Consider the following 21,659-nt stretch of genomic DNA (forward strand, 5'->3'; position numbering starts at 1 on the left):
TTTTTACAACAATCGACAATGGTTTCATGGTTATCATTAGACTTTTAATTCCAGATTTTTATTCATTTCACCATATACCATGGTGGGATTCAACCCCAGGTCCTCGGAGCATTACCCTGGGTCTCTGGACTACTAGTCCAGCGACAATACCACCACAGGCGGGCAGGAAAGTGGAGTTACGGCTATAATCAGATCAACCATATCATTATTGAATGGGGGAGCAGGCTTGAGAGGCCAAATGACCTACTCCTATTTCTTATGATCTTATATTCTTTGTAGCCTTCACTGGATAATATGAAACCCTCATGATCATTCTGACATCGTGAAACAAATCTAGTTATTGAAAAGTATGCATTTAGTAGCTGGTTCTTAACATTTTGCATGATTATAAAAACATTGTTTTTTTAAACAGGCGAATGAAAAATGGCTTCCGCTCCCCACAACTTTTCCTGGATTGAACCCCATAAACTAGCTGGAATGGCCATGCCACGATTACCTGCTCACTACCAGTATTTGTATGACAATGGCATTCAACACTTGGTCACACTTTGTGAGAGGAAGCCACCATACCATGATTCCTGCCCAGGATTGAAGATTCACCATATCAAAATCAACGACTTTTGCTCACCCTCTTTTGAACAAATCAAAAGATTTCTTGCTCTTGTTGAGGAAGCCAACGCAAAGGGTGAGGTATGAGTGGACATTTATCGCTTCTCTATATTGACATTCATACGTGGCGTTCCTCAATTGTGTGCTGGTCAGACTGTATTTTGGGACTTACAGAACTATCCCATCAGTGGAAAATACCACTTGCGTAGCGACTGTAGACTTGCAGTGTGAAGCAACTGGCTTAACCTGTTGTTCAGATTTTTGAGATGCTTTGCCTTTTCAGGGTAATTTGAGGCAGACTGGGTACTTTTCAGGTCCAAAAGTGGCGGCCCTTTGCCTGATGCACAGCGAGCAATGATCTGATCAGGATAGCCATTACCCTGTAGGATAGTTTCAGTGCACTCTATTCCTGTGTCAAACTTGCAAGGTGAGAAAATGGCTAGGGCCCTATTTACAAGATTGCTGATAAGGCCAATCTTGTAAAATTTCAGTGTCGGTATGATACCGGGTATATAGGCCGTACATCCCAACTATTGGCTGATTGAACCAAACAGCATTTTCCTTCAGATGTTCGTAATCGGCAGAGTACAGACCATACTCAACCAGCCTCTGCTTGCAAAACCCAAAACAAAATGTTTACTGTTAGATGATGTGATTCTGCGATTGAGCAGCACTTGCTGAACAACCCTGAGTGCGCCAATAGCTACACCAACAATAATCAGTCGAGCTGGTAACGTGACTCATTTACACTTGTTGGAGGCAACATACATTCATTTGCAGGGACCCGTTATCTGCAAACAAAAGGAATATGCTCAGGCTTTGCACCTTTTTTGAATGAGTGGGGAATTGATTGTTCCCCATTGCTTTCTCCATGGCAACCCCTTGGCCAATCAGAGTCAAAGTCAGACCAAAGTCAGACCAATTTGTCCTGATGAGTGCAAGACAAGAGGTTTTGGCAACATGTCTCTCTTTTCAGCAATATTCAAATTCTGTACAACCAAGCCACAGTTTTTATTTTGCTTTTATAAATTGTGTTATCTTTCTCTTGTTTTTATTTTTTTCGCTGTTGTCATGTTTCTTACTTTGAAAGTTGGCACAGTATAGTTGATGTGTTTTCTACATCTACATAAATATCAGATTCGGATCGATGGCGAGTGGAATTCCGCAGGGGTCAGTGTGGGACCACAACTTTTCACTTTATACATTAATGATCTAGATGAAGGAACTGAGGGCATCCTGGCTAAGTTTGCAGATGATACAAAGATAGGTGGAGGGACAGGTAGTATTGAGGAGGCGGGGAGGTTGCAGAAGGATTTGGACAGGTTAGGAGAATGGGCAAAGAAGTGGCAGATGGAATCCAACGTGGGGAAGTGTGAGGTCATGTACTTTGGTAGGAAGAAAAGAGGCATAGACTATTTTCTAAATGGGGAGAGAATTCAGAAATCTGGAGTGCAAAGGGACTTGGGAGTCCTAGTCCAGGATTCTCTTAAGGTTAACTTGCAGGTTGAGTCGGTAGTTAGGAAGGCAAATGCAATGTTGGCATTTATTTCGAGAGGACTAGAATATAAAAGCAGGGGTATGCTGCTGAGGCTTTGTAAGGCTCTGGTCAGACCACATTTAGAATATTGTGAGCAATTTTGGGCCCCATATCTCAGGAAGGATGTTCTGACCCTGGAGAGGGTCCAGAGGAGGGTCACGAGAACGATCCCAGGAATGAAAGACTTAACATATGAGGAATGTTTGAGGACTCTGGGTCTATACTCGATGGAGTTTGGAAGGATGAGGGGGGATCTGATTGAAACTTACAGAATACTGAAAGGCCTGGATAGAGTGGACGTGGGGAAGATGTTTCCATTAGTAGGAGAGACTAGGACCCGAGGGCACAGCCTCAGAGTAAAGGGAAGACCTTTTAGAACAGAGATGAGGAGAAACTTCTTTAGCCAGAGAGTGATGAATCAATGGAATTCATTGCCACAGAAGGCTGTGCAGGCCAGATCATTGAGTGTATTTAAGACCAAGATAGATAGGTTCTTGATTGGTAAGGGGATCAAATGTTACGGGGAGAAGGCGGGAGAATGGGGTTGAGAAACTTATCAGCCATGATTGAATGGCAGAGCAGACTCGATAGGCCGAATGGCCTAATTTCTGCTCCTATGTCTTATGGTCTTATGATATGCAAATGAGAAATATTGGGACTAATCCTTCCCATACACCCACTCTCCATTGTCAGAAATAATTGCTTTGAGAGATTGGTGAAACGTTATCATTGCAGACAATTGAGTTCAAGTTATATAATAAACTTTATTCATTCCATCATATTGTGCTGAATAAACTTATTCTCATTGTGTTAAATCAGTCAGAACCTTTAAAATATACTATCCTGAAGGATTGGATAGTATGCTCTATTTTTAACTCTGGGACTTTGATTTAAATTTAGCCTTGACTAATGGAATGAAAATATCTCTGCCAGCTGTAATAGTCTCCCACAAATGAGCTTGGCATTTCTGTCTTGTCTGTAATGCTTGTGACATGAAGAATACACAAGACTATCGTTCTACAGTCACAGAGTTGCAACTTTTTTCCATCCTATTCTTAATTTTTCATTATATTCATTTAATTGCTCAGTTATATCCTGAGGTATTAAAGTAATACCTCATTTAATACTCGATGTCCCCTAAATGTTCCCCTACTGACATTTGATCCACTTGGCCCACCTTATTCCCAAGTACAAAGTCTAGCAGTGCCCCCTTTCTCATTGGACTGGAAACATACAGCTGTAGAAAAGTTTCCTTAACACACTGCAGAAAACCTTACCCAAATATAAACTGGGATAATGGTAATGTAATTAAAGTCCCCCATTATAATGACTGTCTCATTTTTGCACCTCTCTGTAATTTCCTTGCAAATTTATTCCTTTACATCCTTCCTACTAGTCGGTGGCCTACAGACGACACCGAGCAATGCAATTGCACCTTTTTTGTTCTTTTAACTCTAGCCAAATAGATTTTGAACTTAACTCTTGTGGGGCATCCTCTTTGTCTAGCATTGCAATGCTCTCCTTAATCAACACCACCTCCACTCTCCCTTTTCATCCTTTCCTATCTTTACTGAACATCCTGTATCCAGGAATATTTAACACAAATGCTGCCCTCCTTTGAGCCAGGTTTCTGATATTGCCACAACATCATATTTCCACATGGCAATCTGCACTTGTAACTCCTCAATCTTATTTGCCAGGCTCTGCCTATCCACATACATGCACAGAAACCCTGATTTAGACCTCATTAATTTCTGCCTTAGTTCTGACCCCACTTTTTAACTTACTATTCCCTTCTCTATCTCTCCCAGTACTCTGCACCTTTGTATTCCTCTCTGATAATATTTCCTGGTTTCCACATCCCCACCAAGTTAGTTTAAACCCTTCCCAATAGGACTAGCAAAACTTCACGCAAGGAACTCCGTCCCAGGCTCTATTTAAGTGCAACCAGTCTGGCCTATACAGGTCCCATTCTCTCCCACAGCCAGTCCCAGTGTCCAAGAATCTAAAGCCCAGGTTCTGGGGGAGGTGGGACCAGTAGAAACTGGATGGGTTACACTTGGGCAGGACCGGGACTGATGTCCCAGGGAAATATTTGCAAGAGTGGTTGGGGAGGGTTTAAACTAAAATGGCTGGGGGATGGGAACCTATGCAAGGAGTCAGAGGAGGGGGAATCAAAGACAAAATCAAAAGACAGAAAGTGGAATAAGAAAAGTGATAGAGAAATCAAGGGCAATAATCAAACACAGCCTCAGTGAAAAATAGTGGGAATGGGACAAGTAATATTAAAAAGACAAGCCTTAAGGCTTTGTGCCTTAATGCGAGGAGCATTCGCAATAAAGTGGATGAATTAATTGCGCAAATAGATGTAAACAGGTATGATATAGTCAGGATTACGGAGACATGGCTGCAGGGTGACCAGGGACGGGAACTGAACATCCAGGGGTATTCAGTATTGACAGACAAAAAGGAAAAGGTGGTGGAGTTGCATTGCTGGTTAAAGAGGAAATTAACGCAATAGTGAGGAAAGATATTAGCTCCACCGATGTGGAATCTGTATGGGTAGAGCTGAGAAACACTAAGGGGCAAAAAACGTTAGTGGGGGTTGTATATAGACCCCCAAACTGTAGTGGTGATGTTGGGAATGGCATTAAACAGGAAATTAGAGACGCATGTAATAAAGGAACATCTGTAATTATGGGTGACTTTAATATGCATATAGATTGGGCAAATCAAATTAGTAACAATACCGTAGAGGAGGAATTCCTGGAGTGTATACGGGATGGTTTTCTGGACCAATACATTGAGGAACCAACTAGAGAACAGGCCATCCTAGACTGGGTGTTGTGTAATGAGAAAGGAATAATTGACAATCTAGTTGTGCGAGGCCCCTTAGGGATGAGCGACCATAATATGATAGAATTCTTCATCAAGATGGAGAGTGACGTATTTGATTCTGAGACTTGGGTCCTGAATCTTAATAAAGGAAACAATGATGGTATGAGGCGCGAGTTGGCTATGATAGATTGGGAAACGTTACTTAAAGGGATGATGGTGGATAGGCAATGGCAAACATTCAAAGAGTGCAAGGGTGAACTGCAACAATTGTTTATTCCTGTCTGGTGTAAAAGTAAAACAGGAAAGGTAAGCCATGGTTTGGCCACAAGGGAAATTAGAGATAGTATTAGACCCAAGGAAGAGGCATACAAATTGGCCAGAAAAAACAACAGACCTGAGGATTGGGAGCAGTTTAGAATTCAGTGAAGGAGGACCAAGGGATTGATTAAGAAGGGGAAAATAGAGTACAAGAGTAAGCTTGCAGGCAACATAAAAACTGACTGTAAAAGTTTCTGTAGGTATGTGAAGAGAAAAAGATTGGTGAAGGCAAATGTAGGTCCCTCACAGTCAGAAACAGGGGAATTTATAATGGGGAACAAAGACATGGTTGACCAACAAAATACATACTTTGGTTCTGTCTTCACAAAGGAGGACACAAATAACATACCAGAAATGTTGGGGAACACAGGGTTTCATGAGAGGGAGGAACTGAAAGAAATCAGTGTTAGCAGGGAAATGATATTGGAGAAATTAATGGGTTTGGAGGCCGATAAATCCCCAGGGCCTGATAATCTACATCCCAGAGTACTTAAGGAAGTGGTCCTAGAAATAGTGGATGCATTGGTGGTCATCTTCCGAGATTCTATAGACTCTGGAACAGTTCCTACAGATTGGAGGGCAGCTAATGTAACCCCACTATTTAAAAAGGGAGGCAGAGAGAAAACAGGGAATTATAGACCAGTCAGCCTGATGTCAGTAGTGGAGAAAATTTTAGAGTCCGTTATAAAAGATTTAATAGCTGAGCACGTGGAAAACAGTGGCAGAATCGGACAGAGTCAGCATGGGTTTACGAAAGGGAAATCATGCTTGACAAATCTACTGGAATTTTTCGAGGATGTAACTAGTAGAGTTGATGAGGGGGAGCCAGTGGATGTGGTTTATTTGGACTTTCAGAAGGCTTTCGACAAAGTCCCACATAAGAGATTGGCGTGTAAAATTAAAGCACATGGCATTGGGGGTAGTGTATTGAGATGGATAGGAAACTGGGTGGCAGACAAGAAACAAAGAGTAGGAATAAATGAGTCTTTTTCTGAATGGCAGGCAATGACTAGTGGGGGTACCGCAGGGATCGGTGCTGGGACCCCAGTTATTCACAATATATATTAATGATTTAGATGAGGAAATTAAATGTAATATCTTCAGATTTGCAGATGACACAAAGCTGGGTGGGAGGGTGAGCTGTGAGGAGGATGCAGAGATGCTTCAGTGTGATTTGGACAAGCTGAGTGAGTGGCCAAATACATGGTAGATGCAGTATAATATGGATAAATGTGAGGTTATCCATTTTGGTAGCAAAAACAGGAAGGCAGATTATTATCTGAATGGCTATAAATTGAGAGAGGGGAATGTGCAATGAGACCTGGGTGTCCTTGGACACCAGTCGCTGAAGGTAAGCATGCAGGTGCAGCAGGCGGTAAAGAAGGCAAATGGTATGTTGGCCTTCATAGCCAGAGGATTCGAGTACAGGAACAGGGATGTCTTGCTGCAATTGTACAGGGCCTTGGTGAGACCACACCTGGAATATTGTGTGCAGTTTTGTTCTCCTTATCTGAGGAAGGATGTACTTGCCATAGAGGGAGTGCAGTGAAGGTTTACCCGACTGATTCCTGGGATGGCGGGACTGACATATGAGGAGAGATTGAATCGATTAGGATTATATTCGCTGGAGTTCAGAAGACTGAGGGGGGATCTCATAGAAACCTATAAAATTCTAACAGGACTAGACAGGGTAGATGCAGGAAGGATGTTCCTGATGGTGGGGAAGTCCAGAACCAGGGGTCACAGTCTGAGGATATGGGGTAGAGCATTTAGGACGGAGATGAGGAGAAATTTCTTCACCCAGAGAGTGGTGAGCCTGTGGAATTCGTTACCACAGAAAATAGTTGTTACCAAAACATTGTATGCTTTCAAGAAGGAGTTAGATATAGCTCTTGGGGTGAAAGGTATTAAAGGATATGGGGGGAAAGCGGGAGAAGGCTATTGAGTTGGATGATCAGCCATGATCATAATGAATGGCGGAGCAGGCTTGAAGGGCCAAATGGCCTACTCCTGCTCCTAGTTTCTGTGACACCCTTGACCCTGGCACCAAGGAGGCAACACATCACCCTGGAATCATGCCTGCAGCCGCAGAAACACTGTCTAGTGGTCACTCATTCCCCCTCTCCCTGCATACTCTTAAGCTGTGGGGTAACCCCATCTATGGTGTGCTATCCACAAAGCTTTCAACCATATGCATGCACTGCAGTGATGCCAGCTGCTGCTCAAGTCCCGAAACCCAGAGCTCAGGCTGCTGCAACTGATGACACTTCTTGGACAAATGGTTAGCCAGAACACATGAATCACCCTGGAGTTCCCACACAGCACTGGATGTGCTGGAGCAGCCCTGCCTTTCCCAATAAATAATAACCTTGTTACTCTTAATAAGCCTTACTACTGGTAATAAACCTTACCAATACTAATGAAGCTTTACCAATACTAATGAACCTTGCTGCTATTAATAAACCTTACTGATTAAACCCTATGAATACTTAATACACCTTACTAGTGGTAATAAACTTTACTTAAAAATAAAAGGTAAGATTCACCAGCTACCCACTTTTTACTTGTTAAAAACATTAACTATTAAGAACGTTTGTAAAACTCCCAGTTGTTTTAGACCTAATCCCTAAGCAGCAATACTCACCAGCCAATCAACTTATGACTTTCCTTTGATGTCACAGTTTGATTTTTATTTTCAAACCCGGCGCTCTGCAGCTGTAGCTCCCCCCTGACTCTGTTCCTGACCCAGACTCGAAGTTAAGTGAAAGGCCCCCCCTCCCAAGGCTGACTCTCAATTTATTCTACCCCTCAGTTTTAATGATTCCCTTCCAAGTCTGCCTCTGTATCCGTTCCCAGTCTTCAAGGTAAGAGTCCTCTGCTGTTGTGATTTTGTGCTCTGATTTAATTAGACTGCCAGCTCTGGCTGTGTTTTTTTAAATTCCTGAAGGTAGAATAAATATTCTGCACCTACTCCTCCCTCCACTGATCGACAGGTGCTCTGTTTTGAAATAAAAATGGAAACTTCCTGCGTGTCAATGGAACTGGAAGTTTTCGTTATGACAGCTGCTCCACCATGAATGCTTGGCTGAGTTTCAAAAGCTAAAGCTCAACAGGTGGTCTTGCAACTATTGAAACTTTTAGGAGCATATAATAACAGAATGTTATCTTTGCCATTTCTTGTTTGTTTATAAACCTAATAGGCACTTACAGGATTACATTTCTTTTTCCCTTGGGTTTTTTGTCCATTCAGGGTTTTCTTAGATTATTAGAGATTTAATGTTTTAAAATAATTCCTACTGCTATTACGTAGCCCCTGAGGAATGCACATGGTGCATACTGCACTATGTATGTAGTGGCTCCGGAGGATACGTGGGAGACATAGAGGAGGCAGGAGGTGGCATGACCAATCTGAGGGGGCATGAATGAAATTGGGGATATGGGTGATTTGAAAGGCCTGGAGGATACAGGAGGGCATTGAAAGGGCATGGCCAATCTGAAGAGGTGTGGAGGACATGTGGAGCACAGAGGGGACAAGGGTAGCATGGGTGATCTGAGGGGGCATGTGCTGGCATGGAGGGTGCATGGTTGTGAGGCAGCCTTTAAACAATTTTGGGAGCTGGGATACTGTGTTGGAGAACCAAGGTAGGCCTGCTAACTGGGCCCCCCCCCTCTACACCCACGCACTCCACTGCAGCTCGCAAAATGCACTGTGAACGCAACCTCTGTGTGAAAAGACAAAAGTGGCTTGTGAAGTCGCACATGGGTTGCGTGTGTTGTTTGCAAGTCGCGAAAGTGCATAGGCCAGGTTTTCCCAGTCCCAACCGAAGATTCGGTCCAAAGACGCCAGTATAATTGCCTTTAAATGGAAAGGTACTGGACCGAGCATATGACCGTCAATAATTCTTTTGCCACTGAAGTGGAATACTGTATGTTGCTTAACATTGATTCACTTAATGTTGTTTCACTTTAATGTCGTTGACAAAGTGGTGTCAGTTTACCCATTTAACATTCCCAGTTTCATTTTAATGTCGTTTGCCACTGGCTTCCTTTTCTGTGGCCTGTTTGTGCTCGTGACCTTTTCCTGCGGCACTTTCGCTCTCGGCCTTAGCCTCTCTTCCTCCTGTGCCCAGCCTTGCCTCCAAGTGGCCTTGCCTCTGCCCCACTCTCACCTCATACCCTCCGTCCTGACTTTAATTCCCAGAGTCTGTTCGTGCTGCTCTGCTCCTGGCTCCTGCTATTGGCTTGGTCCCTGGCTCTGCTGCTGAAGTCATGGGCTCCATCTATTGGCAGCCGTTGGTTGGTGCAGGCAGCCGTGACTTCAGTTGCTACCTGCACGACCAACCTCTGCCACTAGATGGAGGCTGGTCAACCTAAAAGTACTTTTTGATATTGGTGAATGTACTCTTTTCTAATTCTTCTAAACATTTTACATTGTACAGTATTGTACATTGTATTTCTTTCATACTTAGTGATATATTTTAATTTGCAAGTTACTTTTAGCCAGAAATGCACAGCGCTGCACATGTATGATACAGGACTTCAACTTGTATAGTGGTTTTTTTTTTTCCAAGCAAGAAGCCTAACTCTGGCTTTAACATTTGATTCATATGGTAACCTATGATTCACTTAAAGTCACAATTTTCAGGAGCACAACCACCATATTGGCAGCTCATCGCCACCTCCTTGAGGGCAGCTAGGGATGGGGAGCAAATGCAGGCCTTGACAGTGACATTCATATCCCATGAGCAAATAATTAAAATAAATAATGCAGTGTACACCCTTTTGAAGGCTATCACTGAATCTGCAAGAGGGCCATTTAGCTCCGTTGGCTAGATGCCTAGTGTGTGGTTCATAGTAACAGCCAACATCATGGGTTCCAGCGTTCAAAATTCACCCTCCAAAAGTCCCCAAAAAATCTTGCAAATATTCAGCGACAAGGTCAACCAACGAGAGAGGGGTTGTCCTCGAACGTGGGAGAGACAGAATCCATGGGGAACAGCTCCCCCCCCGATCGCTTTCCAGCTCAGCCATGCTGGCCGCTCCAGCTCCTCCAAGCGCGGGTTCTTTCCCTCCCCCTCTGTCTCCCTCAAGAGACCAGAATCTGTGGTTGGAGAAGCAGCAGGAGCAGGAGGTGGGAAGCTGGAATCGGAGGAGTTATTCTGGTCAGTCCTGCTGCCGCCATGTAAGAGACTTTCAGCTGCGCCTTCTCCAATCCTTGGGCATCCTCTGGGAGGCCAAGAAGAATGATCAGAAAATGGGGAGGGTGGGGGGGGAAAGAGGAGGGAGTGTCTGCCGTATCCAGGCCAGAGCAGGCTCGGGGGAGCCGTCGCTCAGCCTCGCGGGGATGTTGCGCAAAGTGCATGTCTGTCAGGCGGGTGGGGGCCCTGGTCTCGGCTGAGGGTGGGGGGGGGCCCTGGTCTGGGCCGAGGGTGGGGGGGTGGGGCCCTGGTCTGGGCCGGAGTTTCAGCCAGTTACAGGGACCTGGCCTGTGCCTCAGCTGGCTGGGTTTGGGGGGGTTGGAGTTAGGTGGTGGTGCTGGACCAAGTCTTGGCCACGGTCGGGGGTTAAGCTGAGCCTCGGCGTGGGGATGTGTGGGGGGTTGGGTTGGGTTGGCTGTGGGGGATGGGATGAGGTCTGGGGGCGGGGGCACAGCTTACAAAAGTGGATCCTTAGTCTCGCCTGCTGATTGAGTGGATGGACGGGGGTTTGTGTTGAGATGAAGCATGTGTATGTCTGCTGGGGGGGTGGGGGGAAGGAGTGTTACTGAACCTTCTGTCACCAGGGAATTCGGAGAGCTAGGCTGAAACCTAAGTGAGTATTTAAACAACGGATTTTCATATTTACGTACAGATTTCCATATTTACATGCAATGGTAGCTTTATGATCTCCTGGGGCTATGCTTTATTCGTGTTCTTTTAGTTTTCAGTTTAATTAAATGCTAATTCTCACCATCTAGTTCTATTTGATAAAATGCCTGTCCTTTATTTTTGATGTGGCACAAAGAACCATTACTTATGTTCCCTTAGTTCGTCCAATCTGTCTCATTAAAGTGTGGGTGATCATGAGAGGAGATGCATTGGGCTCAGAAAAGTCACTGAAATACGAAGTATATATGAATTAGTCCATTTGCTGCCTGATGGCTAACTTAGTGCTGCACAATTAATTTGTGTGTATTCCCCTTATTGCAGAGTTGGACCTTTGGAAGTCTGATGCTGACTCTGTTCATCAGCAGTCACTTTAAAAAGAAGTATTGAAGGAATAGAAATTTGAAATTGGCAGAACAAAAGCAAAAGAGTTCTAATTGTTTGTGGTTAATCTTTTAATAGGGGCAACACACGTGAGACTCATTCCCAATAAGTTACCTTGTGACAAGTAGTTTGAAGTTTCATTTTGGAAACTGAGTATGGGAGATTTATTTATAATAAAGCATCTTACAAAAACATCTTGACTATAGATTGCAAGTTAAAAGGTTTAACGTATATACAGACATAGCTAAAGAAGCAAACCCCCAAAAAAAATCCAACACAAATGGTGATAAACACCCAGTTCATCGTTCATGTTAATATTTTAGACGTAATATTCAGTTCTGGGAAAATTTAAGTTTAACTATAGAAAATGGGATAAATGCAACTAAAACAGCTTGGAGTCCATTACACTGAAAAGGCTGCAGCCATGTTGACTTATGGGGTTAACAGCTAGAAAGGTTAAGAGCTATAAAACAGCAGGTGGGCTAAACTAGCTGGAGAGCTGAAGATGTGGAGCGGAATTTTCCATTCTGGGACTAAGTCCCGGGGCGGGAACCGGGAGTGTTTCCCACCGTGGAGGCCGATGGGGCTTGTGCCATAGCGCGCCATGCTGGCCTCATTAATTATGCAGTTGGGAATTCCCTGATGTTTTTCGTTGCTGGGGGGGTGGGGGGGTGGTGGTGCATTAGGCTGGATGGTGCACACCCTGATGGCATATCTGGGCGCCATACTTAAAAGGTACTTGGACATCACACCTACCCACCATTGAAGAAGGAGATGGCCCAGGGACCTCCAACCTTCAGATTCAATGACGCATCCTTGGATGTCCTGCTCAATGCAGTGGAGGCCAGGAAGGGCGTCCTCTATACAGAGGATAGAAGGAGGAAGCTGAGCCATCACACCAAGCCTGCATGGGGGGAGGTCTCCAGGGAGGTCAGTGCCCAGGGCCTCTTCCAGAGCCCCTGCAATGCCACAAAGAGATGAATGACCTCATCTGCTCCATCAGGGTACATGAACCCACAACTGCTCCCGCTCCCCTCAAGGAATGGTACAGGGGACATGGGCCTCAGTGGCAAGGGAAACATTTGTGCAGCCCATGCCTAAAAGAGCTATTGCCTCATAGCCCCACTGGTCCATCTAGTCTACATGTTGAGAGGCCACTGTGGGTCCCTGACCCTTCCCCAGCTCAGATGCTGTCTGGGAGGGGTTTGGGTGGGACGTGGGCTAGGCCTTGAGGGCATCAGCAAGTACCGTGAATAACATGCCTCTGTGAGCCTTATCCTTATATCTGCATGGGCTCACTGCTCTGGAGGGTGCTGCCCCAGAGCCCTTGTGGACAACCTGCAGCGCAACAATCACATGGCACACAATCCAGTGGGTTGTTTGTAAGAGCGGAAGCGTAAGGAAGATACCTGAAACCCAATTGCTCTCAGCCCCACCTTCTCTCTTTGAGGCACAGAAAGCGAGAGAGAAGATAGGAGGGGGCCGGCCTGACCTCAAAACCTCACTGACTACAAGGGAGGGCCCAGCCTGAGCCTGCAGCAATGGAGAGGTTGGTGGGTGGCCTCCATCCAGTGAGGATCCATGCATGTCACATAGAAACCTAAGGGCCATGCGTTCTTCCATGTTGGAGACCGTCCATTGCAGTCACTCGCTCTCTCCTCTCTCACTCACTTAAAGGGGCCAGCAGGCAGAGGGCAAAGGAACAAGAGGAGGCCCTGTTCAGCAGTTCATCCAGCCGGCAGAGAACTGAGGACATTGGGGAGGAGGAAGAAAGTGCACCCGTGGAGGTGTCACAGCAGTCACCACCCTCCACCAGCGCTGATACACACACACCTTGGTGGGTGCCAGATGTAGTTCAGGCTGGGTCTCACATTCCAGTGGTCACCGCATGGACACGTGTCTGCAGCAGGAGGAAGCAGGGTCAGCCAGGCACATCGGCACTCCGAGGGCTGCTGGAGAATAGGCACCTGCGACATCCAAGTCAGATGATGAGCCTCTGGGATGGGCCCTGCATGAGATGCTGGGGAAGCTGAGAGAGGCACGGGGAACCATCAGGCACAGGGGTCGGAGGACCCCGGCAGAGTGGCATGTAAAGCGGAGAAGTCCCTCCGCCTACTCTCTGAGGTGGTGCTGACATGCACGTACATCGAGGTCTCTATGGGGAGGGTGGCAGACGCCATGGAGAACCTGCTCCAACAGAACACCCAGTTTCTGCCAGAGATGTGCGCAGACCTGCACTTCATCGCTGTAGCCTTGGGTGAGCTTTTACTGTGGTTACACGAGAGGGGGATGGGACACAACCTCCCTCCAGGCGCTCATTTCCCTCAAGGAGTCAGGCAGGGGCCCTCGGGCCTCCAAAGGAAAGAGGGGCGGCTGTTGGACACGCCTGGGACCTCCAGGCTGAAGAGGGCGTCCGGCCCTTCAGAACCCCCCTTGCTTGTGACCCCTTCAGCTTCATCCCCTGTGACTGTAGAGGGAGCAGCTGCCCCTCAGCAGGACAGCCCAAGTTAGCCAGAGTCCTCCAAGCCTCTGGTCTCCAGAGGACAGCCACCAAGGTCATTGAAGGCAATGGGGGTAAACTGGTCAGCAGGCTGCCTCCACCCCTGCTGCGGGTGTCAGGGACAGAAACACTTAGAAGTTGTTGTAGGGAATGCAAGATTAAGGAGTTTTGATTTTGTGTGTGGTTGCACCTTAATTGTTAATGTTATGACACTTTTGTAAATATCATACACTTGTACTTTTAATGAGGCCTGATGTGGTTTATTTGCGATGTGGTCCTTAAGTCTGTGCCACCACACCCCCCGCCCACCCCAATCCACCAAGGCTTGGTCTATGTCCCCTGGAATCAGGCATGTGCAGGGAGGTAAAGGTCTTTGCCAGGGCCCTTGCGAGCTGTGGGCAAGAATTTTCCCGCGCACACTGAGCCTTTACCCTTTGTACGCTCATCTGTCCCAAGGCCCTAGCACTGTCAGTATTACATGCTGGGGTTCCTCTTCAGTTGTCCAGTTGAGCTGACCTACATCCCCACCCACCCCCCATGCAACATCTCGAGATCTCCTCCACAAGGTTCTGCATATTTGCAAGCACATCTCCCTGAGGCTAAGCGCTGCCTCAGGGAGATCGCTAAAAATAATAATTTCCTTAACATGTCCCCCTCATGTCACAATGTCACACGAGATGGGACATGTTAATAAATTTCACAGAAACTTTAATAAACTTTTTTAAAACAGACAAGAAACCTCATCCCGCCGGTGGATGAGGTTTCATGTTTTTTCTATTCCCCGCCGGGGCTCCTGGCCTGCCCGGCAGCCTTAAGGTTGGACAGGCAGGTCCTTTAATTGTTTTAATTATCCTGTCAATGGCCTCAATTGGTGGACAGCTGATCGCGCTGCGCCCCCGCCTTCCTGAAAATTTAAATGGAGCGGGATGACGTCGAGGGTTTCCCCCTGATGTCATCCTGTGTCATTTTGCCATCGGCGAGCGGGCCCCGCCCCCAACTCACCGATGGCAAAATCCAGCCCCACCATGTATTGAACCTGCCTTCACCACACTTAGTTAGAATTTGGAATGCACAGACTGTTAATTGTATATTAGTTGTATTTAATTGTATGCAGGTTGTGGGCATTAACTGGGGATTCACTTGTGTCTCTATATGTAAAAAAAAATGTGAAGAGGTACGTGTTTGTAAAGTGTATCTTTGTAAATAAATGTTTATAAAAGTGTGTAAAGATTGTTTCCAGGTATACCCTTTAACTTGCTTTCTGGATTAGAACATTACCAATCATAGCATACAGAAAAAAAGCTTTTCCTCGTGCTGCCACTTGTTCCTTTCTCAGTCACCTTAAATTTATGTCCTCTGGTTATTGACCATTCAGCCATTGGAAACAATTTATCTTCATTTATTTTTTATTTAAACACTTCATGATTTTAAAAGCCTCGAGCAAATCTCCTTTTAGCCATCATTGCAATAACCCCTCCAGTCTATCTACGTAACAGTAAACCCTCATCCATGGAACCATTCTAGTACCTTCCCCAAAGCCTTCACGCTGCTCCGTAAACCACGGTGTCCAGAATCACTCCAGCTGAGACCAAACTGATATTTTATATAGGTTCAGCATAACTTCCTGGCTTTTCTAATCCTGTCTCTACTAATGACACCTGGAATCCCATAGGCTTTCTTAACTGCTTTGTTAACCTGTCCTGCCCCCTTAAAGATTTGTGCGCAAACACTCTCAGAACTTGTCTCTGTCTGCTTGCACACCCTTTAATTAATATGAATTTCATCTCCTCATTCTTCCTACCAGAATGTATCTCACTCTCATCCCTGCAATGAATAAAAGCAAAAAACTGCAGATGCTGGAAATCCAAAACAAAAATAAAAATACCTGGAAAAACTCAGCAGGTCTAGCAGCATCTGCGGAGAGGAGCACAGTTAACGTTTCGAGTCCGTATGACTCTTCAACAGAACTAAGTAAAAATAGAACAGAGGTGAAATATAAGCTGCAATGAATGCCATGTGCCCAAACGCCACCAGCCAGTGTATATAATCTTGAAGTCTGTTACTATCTCCCTCACTGCATAGTATACTTCCAAGTTTTGTGTCATCTCCAAATTTCAAAATTCGGCACTGAACACCAAGTTCAGGTCATGAATGTATTTTCATCAAAACAATGGTCTAGTACTGAACCCTTATACCTCCCTCCAATCTGAAAAACTGCAATTCACCACAGCTTTGTTTTCTACCCCTTAGCCAATTTTGTATACATGTTTCTACTGCCCCTTATATCCCATCAGCTTTCAATTTTGTTAACAATCCTAATATGTGGCACTTTATCAAATGCCTCTTGAAAATCCATATAGAGACCATCAACTGCACTCCCTCATTCACCCTTTGTTAACTCATCAAAAATCAAGCTAATCAAACATGTTTTTCCCTTAACAAATGTGTGCTGGCTGTCCTTTATTAGTCTATGCTTACCCAAGTGCCTGTTAAGTTTCTCCTGGGTTATTGTTTCTAAAAGCTCCCCCCACCATTAGGCTGAACTAATTCACCTGTACTTAACTAAGTTATCCTTCTCTCCCTTTTTGTTAGAAAAAGCAATGGTCCAGTCCATTGGTACCATCTACCATTATCTCTCGCCAGTCCACCCACCCCCCCCGTCACTCTCTTGCCCATCCTTTCTATTCTCACCTGGTGTCCCCAACCCCACCCACCCACTCTTGCCCATTGCACCCAAACACTGTCACCAAGGTACAGATGGCTCAGTGACTCTGTTCTCAACTTGTCCTTTGAGCTATTTGTGGCATAAAAATAATTGGAGCTGAAGGGTGAAGAAAAAAATCAAACTCGCGTTGCAATGCTTCAAGTTCTGGATCAATATTTTCTCTTCTTTTCAACTTTAACTTTGTTATGAATTGTGGTACTTAGCATTTGTTGTCAAAAAAATCTTTCTCTATGTGATACGCTAAGCAAGACAACGAGAGTCATCCGAAATGCTGACGTTAAAAGTAACAAATGCCTAAAGCTGATTCGAATTCTGAGATTGAGCCAGATGAACACATTAGCAGCCTTGCATTGTGTGTTCTACTTCCATGCTAATTTTCATAGCACCCTCGCCTTTGAATCAGAGGGTTGTGGGTTCATGTCCCACTCCCGGAAACCAAGAACTGTGATTGTACTCGAAAGAGTTGCAATCTGTGACTGTTGATAACTCAAAAGAGTTTCCATGCTAATTAGTTCATGGGTTAACATTAACTTTACCCTGCTAGTACTTTTTTTGCGCGTTGGAGAATTTATAAAGGATAATTAAAGGTAAAATCACTAAATATCTAGATGAAGAGAAAAAGATTAGAAGCAGGCGACAAGGATTTCCGAAAGCAATGTCACGCTTGGCGTGCCCAATACAGTTATTTGAGGAGGTCACCCATAAGGTAAGTAGGGACATGCAGGGGATATGGTACCCCCTGTAAACTTTCAGAAAGCCTTTAACAAGCTACAAAAGAGACTATTGGAGGAGATTAAAGGGAAAGGAATTTGGGGAAGAGATAAAAAATTGAATTATTCGTGAAGACCGAAGAAAGCTGATTAGGAGGAATATTGATAAGATGGTGGAATGGGCACAAAAGTGGTAGATGATGTTCAATATTAATAAATGTACTGTGGAACATTTTTTAAACAATGTTTTGAATGGGGAAAAGCTGGGTGTTGTGGAAGAGCAGAGGAATTTGGGGGTTCGGGTTCATAGGATACTTATAACAGTACCCCCATTGGATATGGCCATAGACAAAGGTAATGGAATGGTGAATAGTGAACTTTTATAAGCAATGATTTTTCAAGATGTGAAAATCAGGATGTAATATAACTGTTTAAAAACCTAAGACCATAGTCAGAGTATCCTGCAATATTGGGCTCTACATTGTAGGAAGGATGTCAAGATATTAATTGGAACAGATAGGAAAGTTAGAGAGAAACTATTCCTGCTGGCGGAGGAGTTTAGGTCTAGGCACAGCCTTAAAAATTAGAGCCAGACATTTTGGGAATGAAATTAGGAAACACATCGACACATAAATGGCAGTAGAAGTTTAGAACTGTCTTCTGCAATGTCAATTGATCAAATGTTAATTTCAAATCTGAGGTTGACAGATTTTTGTTAACCAAAGATATTAAAGGATTTGGGGCAAAGATTGGTACCTGAAATTAGATCACAGCTGGCGAAACAGGCTCGAGGAGCTAAATGACCTGCCGTTGTTTCTATGTTCCTATATTAGTGGATAGAAATAAACTGTTTTCAGTGACTGAGGGGTCTACAATAAGGGAATGTGGATAGATTGAGATATAGGGTAGAGAGCAGGAGAAACATTTTGAAACAGAGGATTGTGAAGCTATCCAATGCACTATCTGAGCTAGTGATTTATATATAGACCATGTCAATGATTAAGAAATGTTAGTTAGGTGGTTGAAGGAAATAAAGGGATATGGGAACAGTGGGTCATTGGAATTATACATGAAACTGAGCCATATAGCCCTATTGTGTTAAAATTACGTAGACATTATACATGATTAACCTTTTAAAGCCTTTGCTTGTTATACTTTTAAACCAAGTAATTGATATTTGTCCAACTTGTTCGTGCTTCATTTTCCCATGTAATTGTAAATAAATCTATTATTTTCTTTAGTCTACAAATTACTCCAATCCATGTATAATGTGGCATGAGATCTCTGCAAATAAGGCATTGTTAATGCTCATAGTCGTGAAACTCTTGCAAGGACAAATTAAATATAGATCTTGGGGATTGTAAAGGGCAAGAAGCATCTAAAGAAACTGCTGCAAAATCTGTTGTATATAACCCCAAAAGTTCAAAAAAAATTGTAGCACCTGGGAATGGTCCAGTTGTTAAAAAATGATTATGCAAGGGTATTTTCTTTTTGTGTTTAAAATGAGATCTGACACCAGAGTCTCCAGAGTAACTTTTGCTTGATTGAAGTTGAAATCACAGCTGTACTAAAGCTGATTTGCTGTGCCTAGAAGCTATAGTAGTTTGCAGCTGAATGATGTTACTCATGATGGGCAATAACAACTAACCCAAAGGAATTTGTACTGCTGCTATTAATCTTTGTTGATGGACTTTAGAAGTTAAGTGCAGAATTCGCCTAAGCTTTATCACAGTGGCAACATAAACATTACTTATTCCCTAAAACACTGAATTTCTAAGTTAATATTGAACCATAGCTTTGAAATTACTGTTGCTTATGTTCACATATCAATACTCAAACAAACTTATACACCCATTAAATAACGGGATATCTTTAAACAGTAAAGGAATTCTATACAAATACACCGCAGCTTGTTGGTAATATTGCTAACAGTAATTCCTAGCCTTTTATAGGGCAATTCAGAATACAGGCTTTGGTCACCTATTGCATTCTACACTTGTGTGGTGGTGATTAATTGACTTGTCACAATGGTTCTAGTAAGTCTGTACATGTAAACATTTGAAGTTAATAATGTGCGTACGTAATTTGTCTGGCTGGCTGAGTAAGCTGGCTAATTGAATGAACTGTCGGTTCCTTGCAACAGCGCAAAGGGAAATATCTTTTTGTAATTTAGCAAAAGCAATTTGTTTAAGAATATTAGATTTTTTGAGATTCACTGATTGGGAAACATTGCAATATTACAGTGCACTGCGAGGATAACCTTGACTGAGTTAACATTTACCGGCTTGTTCATCGATAAAGACAGTTCAGAGTAAGTCGGAATGTTTATAACGTCGGCAATGGATCTCAAACCTTGGAAAGGTTTTCTGCATACTTGCCTTTTTTTTTTAAGAATAGTGCTATGTGCACATTGCAAATTATAGTAATTTATCAACAAAGTGGTGAATTGCTAGTGGACTAAACAAGAGAGGGCAGTGCTCACTGGCTTGTTTTATCTCATCTGTTTCCAGGGAGTTGGAGTCCACTGTCTCCATGGTTTTGGGAGAACTGGAACAATGCTCGCTTGTTATCTTGTGAAAAGCAAGAAAATAACAGGAGTTGACGCAATTGAAGAAATACGAAGAATTCGTCGTGGCTCTATAGAAACCAGTGAACAAGAAAAGACAATTATACAATTTCATCATCATATAAAATAAGTAATTTTCATATTACCGCAGTACAAATATTTCGTTCAGATTTTTCTAACAGGATAGCTATTTAAAAACATTTGTTTATTCAAAGTGATGGCTAGTACAGGTTACTTTGAAGGATGAAATTAATCTTGGCACTTCTGGGATGCTTTATTTATGTTCACCGCTATAAAGTTTGTAGTGTTTTTTTTAGTTTCCTGGTGAATTTATCCATAATTATCACTTATTGTGGTAGTTAATTTGATCAGAAGAACTGGCTTGCTGCTTGTGATGAAAGTATAATAATTTCCATAATTTTTTATGGTTTCTTGTGAAGTAGTTGGGTCTATGTGTGATGTAATTACATTTGGAGCCAAGTAGACTGCAAGTTTGAAATCATCAAAAGAAGCTAGGTGCTTGACATGCTAATGAGTAAACATGGATGCTAGCTTAGCGTGTAAGGTGTGCAGGGAATTTGCATTTTTAGCTAAATGAAGAGATTTTGGATTTCAAAGGGGTCTTAGTCTGTTTACAACTAGCCAGATAAGCAAGGCTCACGAATGTTTATTTTTCCCAAAGGTTACTGACAATATATTGGCAGCATGAAAGTTTTTATATTATGAGGAAGATACAGCTTCAAAGACATATGGGACATTAGAATTTACATATTAAAAAGAGAGAAACATATATGAAGGAGAATGAAAAGCTATGTGGCAGAAGTCCATGTAAGATCTAACAGGAGTGTGTGAAATAGTCTTAATGAGGCCTCCAGCATTTGTGCGTAAGTCTGCTAAGTAACGAAACTGAAGTTGGGGAAAAGCCATGTGCAATTCCACTGTCAAGTGGGTATTGTTCATTTTCTGGTTCTGTTTTAAATCTAAAATCTATTTTGGACCATTGCCTTAAAGGAGGTGTAATTGGGGATCATGTTGATCAGACGTTTTAGGAGTTATTGTAGTAGTAAGTAATTGTGGTGTAATGTATGTGCTTGACATCTTTTATTTTGTTAATTGTTAATAAATATTTTAATTTTTAAACTCTCAAGTTCTTCGTGAACTTATTACTTCTGAATTCAGTGCACACATCTCGTAATAAATACAAATCGCAAAACCACTGTGATAGCGTGACCAAGTTTCCCTCGTGGATTTGGTCCACCTGGCACACATCATCTACCACATCATAACTGCTACAACGTTTATATACCAAAATATATATGCCTCACTGTTGTAATATGACATCCTAACCTATAATGGTGCTAGATTGCACTGTCTGCTTGAGAGGATGTGCGTTTTAAGGCTTACTGTAATATGCATGAATGAAATGGTTGTGCAAATGTGTTAATGGATAATCTTGCTTCAAAAGCTGATTAAGCCTGCAAGGACGGTTTCCTTCCAAATTAAGAGGCATTAAAATATACTTTGCTATATGCTCACTGAACCTAATTCATTTTAAGGAAATTATTTATGAAGTTGTGTGTGTTTCTTTTTTCCTCTGAACCATTTGGA

At 43.3% G+C, this 21,659-nt stretch overlaps 1 protein-coding gene across 1 annotated transcript; it reads left to right on the forward strand.

Moving 5' to 3' along the window:
• The first annotated feature begins 413 nt into the window (after nt 1-413).
• On the forward strand, nt 414-21,191 carry dusp23b (dual specificity phosphatase 23b). Its single transcript, XM_078541552.1, has 2 exons — nt 414-690; nt 19,996-21,191. Exons 1-2 carry the CDS (start codon nt 424-426, stop codon nt 20,179-20,181), a joined length of 453 nt encoding a protein of 150 aa, XP_078397678.1. The 5' UTR covers nt 414-423; the 3' UTR covers nt 20,182-21,191.
• The last annotated feature ends 468 nt before the right edge of the window (nt 21,192-21,659 follow it).

This window comes from Cetorhinus maximus, chromosome 5 (genome assembly GCF_964194155.1).
Source record: "Cetorhinus maximus chromosome 5, sCetMax3.hap1.1, whole genome shotgun sequence".
Classification (NCBI taxonomy): domain Eukaryota; kingdom Metazoa; phylum Chordata; class Chondrichthyes; order Lamniformes; family Cetorhinidae; genus Cetorhinus; species Cetorhinus maximus.

Coding starts and splice junctions, on each gene's coding strand:
- dusp23b (XM_078541552.1), top strand. CDS start 424: ATGGCTTCCGCTCCCCACAACTTTTCCTGGATTGAACCCCATAAACTA. Junction 691..19,995: donor AAGCCAACGCAAAGGGTGAG/GTATGAGTGGAC, acceptor ATCTGTTTCCAG/GGAGTTGGAGTCCACTGTCT.